General features: G+C 40.5%; 1 protein-coding gene across 1 annotated transcript in view; it reads left to right on the top strand.

The window, feature by feature from the left end:
* Positions 1-14,221, top strand: part of DNAH8 (dynein axonemal heavy chain 8) — a 295,615-nt gene that overhangs the window by 50,927 nt on the left and 230,467 nt on the right. Inside the window, exons 13-18 of the mRNA XM_036248715.1 lie at positions 88-207; positions 2,720-2,855; positions 6,578-6,765; positions 10,523-10,603; positions 10,993-11,109; positions 11,924-12,043. Coding sequence (XP_036104608.1) covers positions 88-207; positions 2,720-2,855; positions 6,578-6,765; positions 10,523-10,603; positions 10,993-11,109; positions 11,924-12,043 — 762 coding nt within the window. The remainder of the gene's footprint in view (positions 1-87; positions 208-2,719; positions 2,856-6,577; positions 6,766-10,522; positions 10,604-10,992; positions 11,110-11,923; positions 12,044-14,221) is intronic.

Raw genomic sequence — 14,221 nt, forward strand, 5'->3', positions numbered from 1 at the left:
AAAACATCAGTACAAATACAGCTGTATAATTTTTACCTCTTTTATCTTTAAGAATTTCAAACATTAATACCAGATCTTTAATTACAGCTTTATCATTCTCAAAAAGATGACCCCCCTCTGGCTCGCAACATGCCCCCAGTAGCAGGAAAAATACTTTGGGTGAGGCAGCTCTATCGCCGGATAACTGAGCCCATCAACTATTTCTTTGTAAGCCAATGGTTAAATTTATAGTATGTGGGTTATGGTTTTTAGTACAGTCAAACCCTGGTTTTTGAACATCCTCCATCTCAAATGATTGTTTCTCAACTGTACAACCCTTTAATGCTAATACCTGTATGATCAGTCATGTGTCTCTTGGGCGACAAAGGAGAGAATGCCGAGTATGAGTCAGTTTACTGTCAAACCTCACGTTGTTAACATCTCAGGAAATTGTGCTGTGAATATTTTCATGGTTTTTTTTTTTTTTTTGGTTTTGCTGCTGGTTATTATTAAATTAAAATTTTAACTGTACATTTTATGGCCTTTTTGTTTTTAAAGTGTTTATTTATAGATTAAACAGCACCTTAGACATGTACTGTATATAAGAAAGGTTAAAACAGAATCATTTGAGGATCTGGAATGGTTTAATTCAATTTACATTATTTCTTTTTTTTTTTTTTTTTTTATCCTCACCCGAGGATATTTTTCCATTTTTTGTACAGATAGAGTGGGAGGGAGAGAGAGGAAGGGAGAGAGAGAGAGAAACATCGACGTGAAGGGACACATCGAGTGGCTACCACCCGCATGACCAACCAGGGCCGGGGACAAACTGCAACCGAAGTACGTGCCCTTAGCGGGAACCGAACCCGGGTCTCTCCGGACCGCAGGCCGACGCTCTAACCGCTGAGCCAAACCGGCCAGGGCCAATTTACATTATTTCTAATGGGAAAACGTGATTTGATTCTTGAACAGCCTTCTAAAATGAATTGAGTTCGAGATCCAAGGTTCTACTGTATAAGAAATATATTTTATTCAATAATATTTATGTCCAAGAAAATAGTTAGAGCTAATTATTTTACTGGCTGAAGAAAATTTAGTTTATAAATATGCTTGAGAGACATTAAACCAATTATTTCATGTTTGGTAGATAAGCTCATTTAATATCTCTAAGGGTATGAACCTTATATTTTATGACTTTTAATAATACAGGACACTTTATAAAGGCTTTTAAAATTTAATTTGAAAACAATAAAGTACAGGCCAAGTGCTAAAGCTTGTGTGTGTGGATGGATGGGTCACTGATATACAGTTAGTGAGGTGAAGATGTACTCAGTCCATTCCTGTATGAAGAACTGAGACCTAGAGCAGGGAATAATAAAGTACATTCATTCTCTGTGTCCTTAAGGGGATTAGATTTCTGAAGAACACCAGGATACTCTTAGGCTCTGTTGGAATTCTGAAATTGCCAGTTTGTCTTCTCTCTCTCTTTTTTTTTTTTTTTTTATCCTCACCCGAGGATATTTTTTTTTTCTTTTTTGTACAGATAGAGTGGGAGGGAGAGAGAGGAAGGGAGAGAGAGAGAAACATCGACGTGAAGGGACACATCGAGTGGCTGCCACCCGCACGACCAACCAGGGCCGGGGACAAACTGCAACCGAAGTACGTGCCCTTAGCGGGAACCGAACCCGGGTCTCTCCGGACCGCAGGCCGACGCTCTAACCGCTGAGCCAAACTGGCCAGGGCTCTCTCTCTTTTTTTTTTATCATTAATTATTGTTTGTTAATCCTCACCTGAGGATATTTTCCCATTGATTTTTAGATAGAATGGAAGGGAAGAAGGGAGGGAGAGAGCGAGAGACAGAGAGACATTGATGAGAGAGAGACACATCAATTGGTTGCCTCCCGCACAACCCTGACCAGGGCCGAGGATCAAACCTGCAACCCAGGTACGTGCCCTTGACTGGGAACTGGACCCACAACACTTCGGTATGTGAGTTGTGGGTTAAATGGGCAAGGGCTTTGCTTTGTTTTTTCAAAGAGACAGAGTAACAAAGCAGAGATGGTTGGCTTAGTTTTGTGTCTTATGCCTAAATTCAGAACAAAATGCTACCAAAAATAGTCTTGCAAGTCACATTATTATTTAAGCATTATTAAATAGTAAGTTTTTGTGGCTTGTGTTTGGCTCCTATCATGTTACTGTTCTCAACATGAAAACATGGAAACGCTGGCCTTGCACCGAGGCCAGGAGGGACCGCTGCTGACGGACTCTGACGCGGCGGAGCAGAGATGGCCCTGTTATTGACACGTGTGCATCGAAACATAAGAAATTTGGTTTTTGTTCTGTGACATAGGGTTACTGTTTTTGTGCTGGAATTTAGGACTTTGCCCTGATATCCACAGTTCAAGGAGAATCTGTCCACTGTCTCTTGTCCAGAGCGGTGGGGGGCGGGGGTGGTGGTGCAGAGTTGGAGATAGACTCCGTGCCTGGGCAGGCTGCAGGCTGGAGACCTTTCTTCCCAAATCCTTCATTTCCTTCTCCGGTTTTCCCTTTGTGCCGACCAAGTTTCCCACCTTCCACCTCCAGCTGGAACAGCCTTCCTCATCTGTGTTTTACTCTGAGGCAAATCTAAACGGGCAGCACAATTACTTGATGGCATTTTAAATACAAACAGCTTTGTGATTTGGATGAAAACAAGCAACAGTCTTTTCAAATAACTCTTTCTTTTTCCTTTAAAAACCAGAAAAACTCAGAAATCTTGTCAAGTGTGGAAGGTAAAGCTGTCATTCGTCAATACAACAAGATCTCCTACGTCCTGGTGGAATTCGAGGTGGTCTATCACACAGCCTGGATCCGCGAGATGTCGCACTTGCAGTACGGTGCGTGTGACACTCCGCGGTGGCGCTGCCCGGGGCCTTAGGTGGCTTCAAATGAGTTCATGGTTCTGGGGAAGCTTTACGTTCTTTTATATGATCTTATGGTGGTTAAATTTAGATTTGGGGATGATACAATTATTTATTTCTTTATAGGGACTAACAATATTCTGATTTTATAAGCAGAAATCGTCAATACCTTCACGTTGATATACTTGGATTATGACTTCCCCCTGAAAAACAGTGTTTAAAAGTAAATATCAAGACTCACCATAGATATTTTCCCATAGATTTAGGAAAGTTTTCGTATTTAGTTTCATCATGTTACAGATTCAAATATCAGTCCCAATCAGTGGAGAAATGCAGCTTACTTGCGCCCTCCCTCCCTTCTTCCTTCTCACCCTCTCTTCCTCCTCTCTTGCGCCCTCCCTACGTTCTTTCCTTTTCCTAGAACTAAATTTAACTTCAGTTTTGAGTTCTAGTAGATGAAGAGCATTAGGGGTCTGTCCGAGTACCTCTGAGGGGTGCTGAGGCACTGGGCAGAGCTGGGTGTGAGATGGGGCATGGGTGGTTCTCAGCAGTCATCCACCCATGCTGGCATCATCTGGGTGTTGTTGTTATTACGTGGGTTCAACCAGTGGTCGTGCTTTGCCCCCTCTTAACCTTGAGTTCTTATCCGTAATCTTGGTGGAACCATGACTGTGTCCCTTGGTGGAAAGGTTTCTCCCTCCTACCCCGGGGATGTCCACTTCAGCAGAGCACAGGAAGCACAAACTCTGTGGTTGGGTCACCAGGAGTGACAACGAGGGGCCACCCCTACTTCTGCCTCTTGGTTCCAGACCCATATATTTTAGCTGTTGGGGACACAGCATATACACAGGCCGTTGATTCACTGCACACTGGCATCTTGGAGGACAGGGCCCCAATCCCGTAGGGTGTCTTCCCCAACTGGCACCTTACTTAAACCTTTATTCGGCCACTTCTGTCAGGCCAGCTGTTTCTGGGATACGTGAATGGCAAGGCCCTATGCATCAGAAAGAAAGCCTGCTAATGGAGCAACTCTCAAAGGAGCATCAAGAGAGCTTACAGTTCACACTATGGAAAAGGGCAAAAGAGAATATTTAACAACTGAAACATGGAACATGTACTATTTAGCTTCTGCACTTTCCTCCCTGTTGTTCCGTCCTGCTGCTTCTCCCTCTCTTCTGCACCTGTTCCAAAACAAGTTCAACAGTCGCCTCATCCACAAAGCCCCTCCCTACTCTTCTCTCAGAAAATAATGTCCTCTTCCCCCAGAGCCCTCCACACACTGTCTGCAGTTCTTTCTCAGGACACTTACTGCTGTATATCTGTCTTATCTCCCCTACACATTCCACGATACTCTGTTTCATCTTTGTTTCCTTTATTTTTTTTTGTTCAGATAGAGAGGGAGGGAGAGAGAGAGAGAGAGAAACATCAATGTGAAAGGTACACATCGAGTGGCTGCCACCCACATGACCCAACCAGGGCCAGGGACAAACTGCAGCCAGGTACGTGCTCTTAGCAGGAACCGAACCCTGGTCTCTTCAGACCGCAGGCCGACGCTCTAACCGCTGAGCCAAACCGGCCAGGGCTCATCTTCGTTTCCTTTAAATAACAGTCATAGCTTCCAATTATATAGTGCTGACCATGTGCCAGGCTTTGTCTAAGTACTTTACATATACAGCTGCTTTTATTTATTATTATTATTTTTTAATCCTCAACCGAGGATATTTTTCTTTCTTTCTTTCTTTCTTTTTTTATCCTCACCCGAGGACATTTTTTTCCGTTTTTTGCACAGATAGAGTGGGAGGGAGAGAGAGAGAGAGAGAGAGAGAAACATCGATGTGAAAGGGACACATCGAGTGGCTGCCACCCGCACTACCAACCAGGGCCGGGGACAAACTGCAACCGAGGTACATGCCCTTAGTGGGAACCGAACCCGGCTCTCTCCGGACCGCAGGCCGATGCTCTAAGCGCTAAGCCAAACCAGCCAGGGCGAGGATATTTTTCTATTTATCTTCAGATAGAGTATGAGGGAGAGAGAGGGAGAGAAAGGGATAGAGAGAGAAACATCGATGTGAGAGAGACATATTGACTGGCTGCCTCCTGCACAACCCTAAACAGGGCCGGGGATGAATCATAACCGAGGTACATGCCCTTGGCTGAAATCGAACCCATGACTCATTGGTCTGCCGGCTGATGCTCTACCACTGAGCCAAACTGGCCAGGGCTACATATACAACTGCTTTTAATCCTCATAGCAACCTTATGAGAAACTATTATTATCCTCATCTTACAGAAGAAGAAACGGAGGCTCTGAAAAACCAGTTAGGTAACTTGCCCAAGATCACACAGCTTGTAAGTGTCAGGGTCAGGATTCAGATCTGCCTGTCATGTGCACACTGGCTGATGGGCACGAATTTCTCTGGAAAATTTCTTGTTGTTATCGTGGTGTGATGATATTTAACTATACAGGAACTCAAAGTAATAACGGGAGACCTAGTATCACTCTCTGTTAGCTGGTAGCTCGGTATTGTTTCTCCGAGGATGACTCACTCAGTCCTGGAGAGCACTTGTCGCCTGCCATCACTGTTACGGTTTTACTGACCATGTTGTCTTTTCACGAAAGCTTAGGACAGCCTTAAGGAAGATTGATTTTATTAAACGAATGTTCAAAGGTTAACTTGGACTTTACTTGGGAGGATAGATGATTTCTAGCCCAATTTAAAAAGATTCCAAATGAGCTGGGTAACATTTTTAGTTGAAATCTCCAGGAAACTAGCATTATTATGCACCATATCAAGACCAATTTTGTATGACAAGTAAAAGTTCACCAACTTCAAAGGGATATACAGACTATTTTATTTAACTAGATATTTGATGTAGCCACATTCTGTGCATCAATGGGAGGCTTGGGAGATACATGGGAAATCCTCAAGTTAGTAGTGTTTGTTAATGTAAGATGTAATTCAAACAAGCGCATACTTGTCTGTAGGTGTTGCTATTATTTGTTATCATCAATATTTGTTATGATAACAAATAATCTAAGGCTACGCAGCATGAACCGTAGAGATTCTTAATAAAAAGCACATCTGAAAATGCCTGTTTATATTAATGACGTTCATGTAGTGGTTCAGATGTAGTGTAAAAAAAAATCGTCCTCTATTCCTAGGAATTCACAAAGCAATGGTGTTTAATAAATTTCTCACTGATATTGGACCTAGTTATCAGACATTCAGGATGGAGATTCCATTCAGACAAACCTCCTTAAAGAAGCCAGGGTGGGGTTAGGCAAGGAACAGGGTTTGAAATCTATGGCGTGTGTCATATTTTTGTAGTTGTGCTCGTCTTCCAGTTCTCTCCTAGGGGTTAAATCACTGTCTGTGAAAATAAACTAACGTGACATTACAACCCGCTTAGGCCCACTCAGAGAAGTGTTGCAGCTCACAGCACAAGAGCTGTTCATTCCTGGCTCGTTTCTCTCCCTCTCGATCCGATGTGATGGCTTTGTAGATACTCTGCATTTAGCTAGGTTTTGAGCACCGGCTGTGTCAGATGCTGCGCCACAGAACCTGGGACATCCAAAATGATTGTTCTGCTCTTAGGAAGTCAGTAGCTCAGTGGGGGGGGGGAACAGGCGTGTAAAACAGGGCTGGAAACAGAAAAGAAATCCCAAATAACTAATGTCAAAAATGGTTCATTTATAGCTTTACAAGCCACACTTTTTGTGCGACATCCAGAATCAGGGAAGTTGCTGGTTAATTTTGATCCCAAAATTCTGGAAGTTGTTCGGGAAACGAAGTGCATGATAAAAATGAATCTGGAAGTACCAGAACAGGCAAAGAGATTGCTGAAGTTGGAAAATAAATTGAAAGCAGATAAATTGCATTTGCAGGTAAGATAGAATATATTTTCTAATTATTTTTCAAGGTTTTTTTTTTTGAAAAAATATATCATTGCAGTTGTCCTGACATGGCTTTGGGGAAAATCTGTTACTATGTTGATTCTTTTTATTTTTTCAGCTTTATTGAGGTATAATTGACAAGTGAAATTATAAGATATTTAGTGTATATGGGGATGGTCTGATATACATATACATTGTGAAACAAACATATATATATATATTTTTTTAGTGTTATACAATAGATACTCAGACCTATTTATGTTATCATTGAAAGTTTGTCATTTCACCAGCCTGTCCCTGTCTCCTGAGGCCCTGGCAACAGCTTTTCTATTCTTCCTTCTTACCAATTTTGCTTTATGCTCCACATATAAGTGATAACATACAGTATTTGTCTTTCTCTGTCTGATTTATTTCACTAAGGCCTCAAGGTTCATCCATATTGTCGCAAATGGCAGGATGTCCTTTTTCATGGTTGAATAATATTCCATCACATATATATATATATAATCTTTTTTTATATATCTAATTTTTCTTTACTGACTTTAGAGAAAGAGGAAGGAAGAGAGAGAGAGACACCGATGAGAGAGAACATCGATTGGCTGCCTCCTGCATGCTCCCCACTGGGGATTGGGCCCACAACCTGGGCATGAGCCCTGACTCGGAATTGAACTGGAGACCTCTTGGTACATGGGTCAATGCCCAACCACTGAGCCATATCAGCCAGGCTATATCACATCTTCCTTATCCATTCATACATTGATAGGTACTTGGGTTGTTTCCATACTTGGCTATTGTGAACAATGCTGCAGGAACATGGGGGTGCAGATATGTCTTTGAGATAATGATTTCATTTCTACTGGATATATATCCAGAAGTAGTATTGCTGGATCACATGATAGTTCTATCTTTGATATTTCAGGAACTTCCCTACTGTTTTGCATTGTGGCTGTAGCAATTTACATTCTCAGCAACAGTACATAAGGGTTCCCTTTTCTCCACATCCTCCCCAACACTCCTTATTTCTTATCTTTTTCTCAATTATATTTACATTCAATAATATTCTGTATTAGTTTCAGATGTACAGCAAAGTGGTTAGAGTGGTCCTGTAAAGTACCTACTACTTCAAGTATCCACCTGGCCCTATACATAGTTATCTCGATATTATTGACTATATTCCCTGTGCAGTAATCTATATCTCATTGTGATTTTGATTGCCTTTCCCCGATGATTAGTGATGTTGAGCACCTTTTTATGTACCTGTTGGCTTTTTGTATGTCATCTTTGGAATGTTCCTTTGCCCATGTTTTAAACGTATTTTTTAAATTATTTTTTTTTGCTATTGAGTTGTGTTGAGTTCTTTATATTTTAAATAGTAACCCCTTATCAGATATGTGCTTTGCAAATATATGTTCCTATTTCATAGGTTACCTTTTCATTTTGTTGATACTTTCCTTTGCTGCAGGAGCTTTTTAATTTGATGCAGTTCCACTTATTTTTGCTTTTGTTGCTTATGCTTTTGGTGTTAAATAAATTTAAAAAAATCACTGCTAAGACTGATGTCAAGGAACTCACTCCCTATATTTTCTCCTAGGAGTGTTACAGTTTTGGGTCTGAAATTTAAGTCTTTGGTCCATTTGAGTTGATTTTTATGTATTGTATAAGATAGGGATTCAGTTTCATTCTTTTGCACGTGGAGGTCCAGTGTTCCCAGCACCATCTATTGAAGAGACAGACCATCCTTTCCCCATTGTATAAGTTTGGCTCCTTTATATATTCTTGCTTCTTTGTAAATTAATTGGATATATATGTTTATTTTTGGGCTCTCCATCCTTTTCCATTGTTGATTCTTGGTAGAATTAAAATGCTGACATGCAAACAAACAAAAGGGAGGATTGGAGTTGGAAAACAGACTATGTAAAGACGATCAGAAATCAGATTTAGACTTCTGGATAGTGACAATGATGGATAACAAGTTTTAAAAAATATTCTAATATTACCATTTTATAGATTAAGTGCATTATTTATTTATTTATTATCCTCACCTGAGGACATTTTTCCATTTTTTGTTCAGATAGAGTGGGAGGGGGAGAGAGAGAGAGAGAGAGAAACATCGATGTGAAAGGGACACATCGAATGGCTGCCTCCTGCACGACCCAACCAGGGCTGGGAACAAATTGCAACAGAGGTACGTGCCCTTAGCGGGAACCGAACCCAGGTCTCTCTGGTCCGCAGGTCGACGTTCCAACCACTGAGCCAAGCCGGCCAGGGCATACACTAACTACTCTCTATCTCTACAGATTTGCCTAGTTTGGACAGTTGACACAGGCTTCTTTTCAACGTTCACTCATATTGTTCCATGTATTAGTACTTCATTTCTTTATGGCCAAATAATATTCCATTGTTATACCACACTTAAGTTATCCATTCATCAGTTGCTGGATGTTTGGGTTGCTTTCACTTTTTGAGTATTAGTAATAATGCTGCTGTGAGCATTTGTTTACAAGCTTTGCGAGGGTATATGTTTTTATTCTTAAGGCAGCAATTTTCAGCCTTTTCCATCTCATGGCACACATAACCTAATTACTAAAATTCTTCAGCATACCAAAAATTATATTTTTACCAAAAAATATGTATTTTTTACTGATTTGATGAAAAATAAAATAGGTATAATTTTGATTCATTCATACTGGATGGCTATTGTTGTATTGGTTATTGTCATTTGAAGCACATTATTAACTTTGGAAGTTCAGCTCAACACTTTTTCTTTTGTCTCTTGTGTTTTTAGTGTCACATCTAAGAAATCTATGCCTAAATCCAAGGTCATGAAAATTTATTCATATGCTTTCTTTTAAGAGTTTAATAATTTTAGCTCTTACCAAAATAGTATTTAATTGCTATATTAAAAAAACAAACCTCAGAGGAGCATTGGCAGTGTGTGAACTTTAGCTTCAGCCTCGAAAGCCACAGGTATTTGAATTGGCTAGTTGTGGCTTGGGAGAATGGAGTGTCAAAGTGCTGTTATAAATTGAGGTTATATCACTTATATTGTATCCTTTAGGATTCAGTTAATATTGAATGATATTGTGAAAGTCAGAGTTCTTTGCCAAGTGTCAAGTATACATAAAAGTTCAACTACTGGTAAAAAAAAGAAAAGGCAGGAAAGAAATGAATAACTTTGAAACTATCGAGTAAACATCGAAACAATTTAATATTATTACTTTGGGGGAGGATTAACTTGAATCCACCTCTCCCATCACACAGTGCAATAAGTTACAAAATGGTCAAAAATCGATTTTTATGACGGTTTATCTCTGGAAGATATATAAAAGAAAATAGAAAAGCTTATTAATTCTGATTGTGCAACATTGATTTTGATTCAAGAAAACAAAAACAAGTGTGGCATCAGTGTACTCTACTATGTCAGAGGACAAGGAGCAGAAAGGGGAAAATGTATGACAGACATCATGAAAAGATAATTATCCAAGCTATTTAAAATAGCATACATCTAGAAAGACAGTTAAGTAATAAGTATGAAAAATGCACATCTAGAAAACTCACTGAAGGGGATGCGTAGGTAATTTCCAGGTGAGGAAAAAGTACAGTAAATTGGTTTGAATGTAAACGAGCGCCTCCGTCTTGGCAGGAGTAGGAGGAAACAGGTATTACCAAACCGTCCTGCTCTGAATTGAAATATGTCTGTTGCTTTAAAATAAGTGCAAATAAAACATGCCATTTTGACTCTTACCAGGATCTTCTGCAGTATTATGACGAGTTATGTCAGGAAGTGCCTTCTGTGTTTGTCAATCTGATGACCCCGAAGATGAAGAAGGTTGGTAATGCCGAAGATTTCCCTTGATTTTCTTGCTATTTGAAATTAGATTACAGTTCTATAGATTATGGAGTTTAGAACTTCAATTCTTGCCTAGACCCTCTATCTTTCTAGTTCAACTTTATAGCTCTGTTATTCCTACAGAATAGTTTCTTGTCTAACTTTTGTTGCCTTTGAAAACCAACTAAATATAAATAATTAGAACTTTCTAAAAACCCATGATTGCTTCACAGACAGCTAAAGAGGATTCATAAAAATTAATAAGTCACCTTTGCTAGGTATAATGGAGGATATATAACCTATAATATTTTCAAGTAATAAAAGAAAGCCTTTTTAATAAATGCAGATGCTTCTGTTATTGATGGAAACATATTTTTTTCTTTTTCTAGGTGGAGTCTGTGTTGAGACAAGGGCTTACAATATTAACATGGTCATCTTTAACACTGGAAAGCTTCTTTCAAGAAGTTGACTCGGTTTTGGATATGTTCAATCAACTTTTAAAGAAGGTAAAATAGATACATATTTTAAAACTGCATACATGAATACACAGGCTATGAGTAACAGTTTGATTACTTATGAAAGCCCTTTAAAAGGCATGACTTTTAACTAAAAGGATATCCATTAAGTTAAAAAAAATAATGCATTTTGATTCTATAACTGCTTTGGGCCCTTTTCATTTAGGATTGCCTGTTCTTGTTTCTGAATTACCTTGCCTTGAATTAAAAGGTTAAAATGATGGCTCAACTCCACAGTGTAGTATAGAGACTGGGATAATTGTAGACTGTGAGAAACGGCAGAACTGAGTGCTGAGCTACCCACGCATCTGATATTAATGGAACAAGGCAGTCATCTAGTTGGCGGCTGTCTATTGACGTCTGCCATGTTTGCTGTGTAGAACATGCACACCTTTTTAGATGTGCTCGTCGGTCAATGGGGCAGCGTGGTGTACTAGTCAAAAGTCAGGGGCTTGGGCGTCAGACACACCCAGGTGCGATTCTCTGCCTTTCACCAGCTGTGTGTTTCTCCCCAGGTTACTTTACATCTCTGGGCTTTGGTTTCTTTAGCTGTAAACTGGGAGAGTGATGACTCATGGGCTGGAATGAGGCTTTAAAAGAGATGATGCATGTGGTACACGTTGCTGCTCAATAAAACTTTAGCTCTGTGTCAAGCTCTCTTTGCAGATATACTTCTAAACTTCCCACCAAATTGTGTTTGGCTCCAGAGGCAAGTTTCCAGATAGTGCCCTCCAAATTAGTTTATAATTCAAGTCCATTTTGGATGAAAGAACAGTTTTTCTTCACACTTTTTTCTTGTTGGTAGATCAGTGACTTGTGTGAGATGCATATCGATAAGGTTCTGAAGGAGATAGCCAAAACGCTGTTAATTTCCCTGCCCGAAAGTGGTGCTACCAAAGTAGAAGACATGTTGATGCTTAATGAGGTATGCATTTATGTATTATATCTTAATCATAGGAACACTCATAAGCCTGAATTGTGAATTTACAATCTAAAAGTAGAAATGTGTGTCAGTAGCGTTTAGATATGCTAGCCTTTTGAGGACATCCTCAGCTCGAAAGACTTATAAAGTCTCAACAGCTCAAACCAGTGGCCTCACCCTAGATGTTGTTTTGCTAACGTCCTCAGCCTTGTGCTGGGGTTCTGTCAGACCATCACGCTCTTCCTCTGTCAGGCACCGGGGCAGTGTCATCTAGTCTTGTGGTTTTCACTACCTCGGACTTGCCCTTTAGGTCACCCAGACCTCCGGGAGCCATCAGGGCTCCTTCCCTTGCTGTTTTCTAAATCCAGTCATTCTTTTCTTTTTTTAAATTATTTTATTTTTTATTTATTACTTTGTTTTTGTTACAAGTGTTTCTCATTTTTCCCCCATTGACACCCCCCTCCCTTTCCCCCCTCCATCCCCAGCTTTGTTGTCTATGTTTCCTTGGTCATGCATACATGCAGGTAAGTTCTGTGGTTTATCCCCTCAATACCCCCTCCTCTGAGGCTTGTCAGTCTGTACCCCACCTTTATGTCTCTGAGTTAATTTTGTTCAGCAGTTTGTTTAGTTCATTATATTCCACAAATAAGTGAGATCATGTGATATTTGTCTTTCTCTGCTTGGCTTGTTTCGCTTAGCATAATACCCTCCAGGTCCTTCCATGTCATCTCAAAGGATAAGAGATCTTTCTTATAGCTGCTGAGTATTCCATTGTGTACATGTACCAGAGCTTTTTTATCCACTCATCTACTGATGGACACTTGGGTTGTTTCCAGATCTTATTTTTATGGCTTAGTCAGGTTTTGCTTCTTACTCAGATTTTGCTTGAATTGTCTCTTCCATAGCTACTACCCCTGTCTTAGGTCAGACCCATAAGGCTCATTTTGAGTTTAGCGATCGATGTCATGGTCTAACTAGTCTCCCTGCCTCCGTATTTGGCCCCGTCACATCCATCCGGCACATTGCCACCAAATTTGATAGCACAACTACTCAGTTTAAATCCTTCAATGTCCAGTTTCTACAGGATAAAACCTAACCTTGTCAACATCACATTATATTGAAATTATTTGAATACTTATCCTCCATTGGCTGGAGAGCACAAAGGCAGGAACTCTGTCTAATCATTTTTGAGGCTTGGCACATTAACACAGTCTCTCGCAAAAGCACTCACCTTGTCTCTTGAACTGAACTCTTTTTTCTTTCTTGCCTGCCTTGTGCGTCAGCTACACCCACCCTGCTGGTTTGAGTCACCTTGCTAGTGTCCTTTTCAAGACAACCAAGGGTGGCTTCATCTCAGGTGGTGCAATTAGCCTGTGAAAAACAGGGGCCTTTGCTCCTCTTTCTATGGAACTTTCTTCCCGGGACATTTCCTCTTGCCTTTAGGGGTTGGGGCAGCCAGCCTCTTGCCTCAGGACTACTGAAGGTAGGTCAGCCCCTCGATCCTGAAATTCTAGAGGACATGGATCAAGGTCTCTGAGTAGTTCTTTGAAAGTTCCCCACACTTATTTCTACCAAATCTCTACCAATGATCAAGCTTCCCTTCTATAACCTCAAGGTGGGCAATGGGCTGAGGTTGCCTTCCCCGCTACCTGTTAAGAACTGTCTTTTTCCTCATGTGTGGGATCTTAAAATCATTTGTTCTCAGCACTGGGGCTTTGGCTGAAATGGAGACAACACTCAGTGCCTGTTCTAACATATCGGTCTTGGAGCAAGTTTGAAATGAGTGTACCTTTCCACTTTTGGCCATTACAGGTAATGCTGCTGTGAACATAAACGTACACGTTTCTGGGAAGACATGTTTTCATTGTTTACGGGTCTATACCCAGGAGTGGAATTGCTAGGTCATAGGTGAATTCCATGATTAACTTTTTGAAGAGCTGTCGGGCTGTTTTCCAAGGCGGCTGCATTATTTCACATTCCCACTTGCCTTGTACGGGGCTTCCAGCTTCTCAGTGTCCTTGTCAACACTTACTCTTGTCTTTTTTACTACAGCCATCCTGGTGGATTGAAGTGGTGTCTCACTGAGGTTTTGATTTTCATTTCCCTAGTGACTAGTGACGCTGAACTTTTTGTTTCATGTGCTTATTAACTTCCATATACCTTCCTTCAGAAATGTCTATT

Source organism: Molossus molossus, unplaced genomic scaffold, assembly GCF_014108415.1.
Source record: "Molossus molossus isolate mMolMol1 unplaced genomic scaffold, mMolMol1.p scaffold_m16_p_8, whole genome shotgun sequence".
Taxonomy (NCBI): domain Eukaryota; kingdom Metazoa; phylum Chordata; class Mammalia; order Chiroptera; family Molossidae; genus Molossus; species Molossus molossus.